Source organism: Nomascus leucogenys, chromosome 25, assembly GCF_006542625.1.
Source record: "Nomascus leucogenys isolate Asia chromosome 25, Asia_NLE_v1, whole genome shotgun sequence".
Taxonomy (NCBI): domain Eukaryota; kingdom Metazoa; phylum Chordata; class Mammalia; order Primates; family Hylobatidae; genus Nomascus; species Nomascus leucogenys.
In genome coordinates, this window is record NC_044405.1 from 16418251 (window position 1) to 16421510 (window position 3260).

Sequence of the window (3260 nt, forward strand, 5' to 3'; positions counted from 1 at the left end):
CATTTTTGAAGTCATGGAATATTATCAATTTTTAGACCACTTTAAATTGAAATATAACAAACATGCTGAAAAATACATACAACGTAAATTTAATAACTTAGAAAGAACCTCCATGTAACCACTTCCAGATCAAAACATGGAAAATTGCCAGCACCTCAGAAGTCCCCCTCGAGCCTTCCCATGAATACTATCTTCCCAAAGGTAACAACTATCCTGACTTCTAACCCTGTAATCTCGTTTTTCTTGCCTAAAAACTTAAATAAATGGACTCATACTGTATTTATTCTATTATGCCTGGGTTCTTTCACTCCACGTTATGATCATGAGGTTCAGCCATGTTGTTGCCTATAGCTCTAGTTTGGCCATTGTCATTGCTGTGTAATATTCCATTGTAAGACTATACTGCAATTTATTTTTCCATTATACCATTGATAGACATTAGGTTGTTTATGGTGAAGTCCAAATGTGCACATTTTCCAGTTATGTGGCAAGTATCTGTAGCTTGCCTTGAAAGCAAATAAGTTTTCATTTATGTTTCTTGACAAAATGCAAGGCATTCTGCCTGACCCTGTAAGGGTGTACCTATGGAGTGCTACTGTTGAGGTTTTTTGTCAGCTGCTGGGGCAAAAATAAATTCCACCCAGGGTGAGAGATGTTTGATCAGAGTGTGTGAGTATGTGTGTGTATAAGAGGAAATCGGATGAGAAGAGGGTGGAGAGCTATAAAAGAACACCGTTAACCCCAAATTATTCCCAAACTACTGGACAGATTAAAAATGATTTTATATTATAACACTGATGAGCAAGTTTCTTAATCCAGAAATATTCTTGACTGCCTTATACATGCCAGGTATTGTCATGACCACAGAATATACAATGGTGAATGCACACACACAGACCCTGGAAGCTTGGGTCTGGTTGTATGAAACAAATCAATAGAAATGAAACCAAGCGAGATATACCAGCCACAGAAAGACAAATAACTGCCCAATTCCACTTTACATGAGGCATCCAAAAGAGTGAAATTTGTAGAATCCAAGAGTAGAATGGCAGTTACCAGGGGCTGGGTGAAGGGAGAAATAGGGAGTTACTGACAAAGAGGCTGAAGTTTCAGTCAGCCAAGGTGAACGGACCTTAGAGATTAGCTATACAGTATTGTACCTGTAGTCGACAATAATGCATGGTTGACTCAAAAAGTTGTTAGGAGGGTAGATCTCATGTTAAGTGTTCTTACCACAGTAAAACAGAAAAAAAAAAATAAACTAAATTTGCTCTACTATTAAAATTAGTTTATTAAAATAGAAGAGTTGGTGCCATGTTGATATATTAATAAGGGAAGAGAGGGATTCACAGCTTGAAAGGTGGGATTCTAGGTCGTTCTACAGGTTCCCCTTGCTGCTGCCACTGATTCTGTTGTGTTTGCTGCCAGAATTGAGTCTTGACTTTGAAGAGTTCACAAGGCACCCTTTGCTGCTTTGTCTGGTTTATCAAGAAAATGACTGCGCAATTGACAGAGGGGGTAAAAAGACCTGAAAGGAGAATTAAGTCAGGATGATAGACAGATTCTAGTGATCCAAAGAATGAGTTCACTCTTCAGTAGAAGGTAGAGAATCCATATCCTCTGTAGTATAATGGTCGGCAGGAGCTGAATCCATAGCCTCTGTAGCCACAGCCATAGCCCAACCTGCGGAAGCTGCCACAGCCGCAGCCATAGCCATAGCCCCGGCCACCAAGCCTCCATAGCCATAGCCCAGGCCTCCATAATAGCTTCTGTAGTAGCTCATGGTTCAGCAACTGTAGATGTGTTTGGAGGTCAAGGGCAAGTTTCCTGAGTACAACTATCACCAGCTTCCCTGGGACTTTTATACATCCTCAGTGATTAGTGGGGTAGACTTCTCATGGCATAGATTCAATTGCATGAAAAAAATCTCACTCATCTTAAAACTGTAGGACAATTCCTGACACTAATTAAAGATGTTTTCATTCGATTTCTGTGCAGTTTGGATTCCACAGGATGATTATGCTGTCTTCAAAGCCCTCTTGCTTTGACCATCATAGTTAAAGCTCTATAATCAGACATAAGAGCAGCAATCAGCTCCAATTTTGTCACCTAAAATTGTTCTTTCATCAAAGCCCCTTCCCAGTATCCGATTCTTAATGTATTCCTTTCACAAATATTTAAAGCCCAACTAACGTATCCCAGGCACTATGCTCAGAGCTAGAGATACAACTGTAAATAAGAACTGCCCTTCCCAATCCCATGAGTTTTTCCCCTTCATCTTTGTTATTTAAGTTAGTGAAGTAACAGAAGAGGTACACTTACTGTATAAATCCAACAAAATGTAGCTGATAGCACAATAGGATCACATTTATTTTTTTAAGAGAGAGAAAAAACCCAAATGGAAAAACTTTGTTTCCTTACACATTACTACCCTTTTAACTCAATGTTGTTTATGAAACTTTTGATGGCTCTTAGCTCTTACTGCAAGACTTTTTCATTATTCAATGTTTATATAGGAACTAACACTAGGGGCAAGAGCTGTGGGTGTGATTTTTGCAAAGTAATACCATATTCTTCATCTTTGTAATCTTCTTCTTTTTAAAAAATAATCTAAAGAGATTAACATCCGAGTATTGGAGCCACCCATCTGACTCCACAGCCACAGGTAGGCAGGCAGCCTTCTTTGCCTTACTAAATTCCTAACACAATCAGCAAAGAGGTTTTAAAAAGCTGTTTTCCAAATTCTGGGATTCCATCTTCTGCTCTCTAAGGAAACCTTAATTAAACTATAATTTACAGAAATACATAAAATTAAAAATACTTAAATATGACATTTTCTTTTTGAAGAATGAAGCCCGCTGAAGTGTTCATAAGGGTCAGAATCACTGCTACTTAGCCATTGTATCAAAACCAATTTCAAGCACATAAGCAGTACAATTATTCTATATACTATTAATAATCACTTCAGATAGAATAATATAATATCGGAACTGGTGTAACCCTCTTATTTTACAGATGATGAAACACAATTGGAGAAGATTGGTCAGATCACCCAGTGAGTGACAAAACCCAGACTAGAACCTAAATCATTCACTTTCACCTGTTTTTTTTCATCATCACATTTTTACAGATGTTGCACAACAAAGGCAAAAGCAAGAAATATTGTATTATCACAACAGAAGAATGAAAACTCTCCTTTGCTTTCTCGGCTGGTGAGCTTTCTCATTTTGATTTTTGATCTATATGCTGATTGGTCTGTT

At 37.9% G+C, this 3260-nt stretch overlaps 1 protein-coding gene across 1 annotated transcript; it reads right to left on the reverse strand.

The window, feature by feature from the left end:
* Positions 1 to 1280: 1280 nt before the first annotated feature.
* LOC115833156 (keratin-associated protein 19-8) lies at positions 1281 to 1940 on the reverse strand. The gene is given in 2 exon segments (XM_030806295.1): positions 1281 to 1732; positions 1735 to 1940. Coding segments are annotated over 2 exon segments (189 nt in total). The 5' UTR covers positions 1784 to 1940; the 3' UTR covers positions 1281 to 1592.
* Positions 1941 to 3260: the final 1320 nt, after the last annotated feature.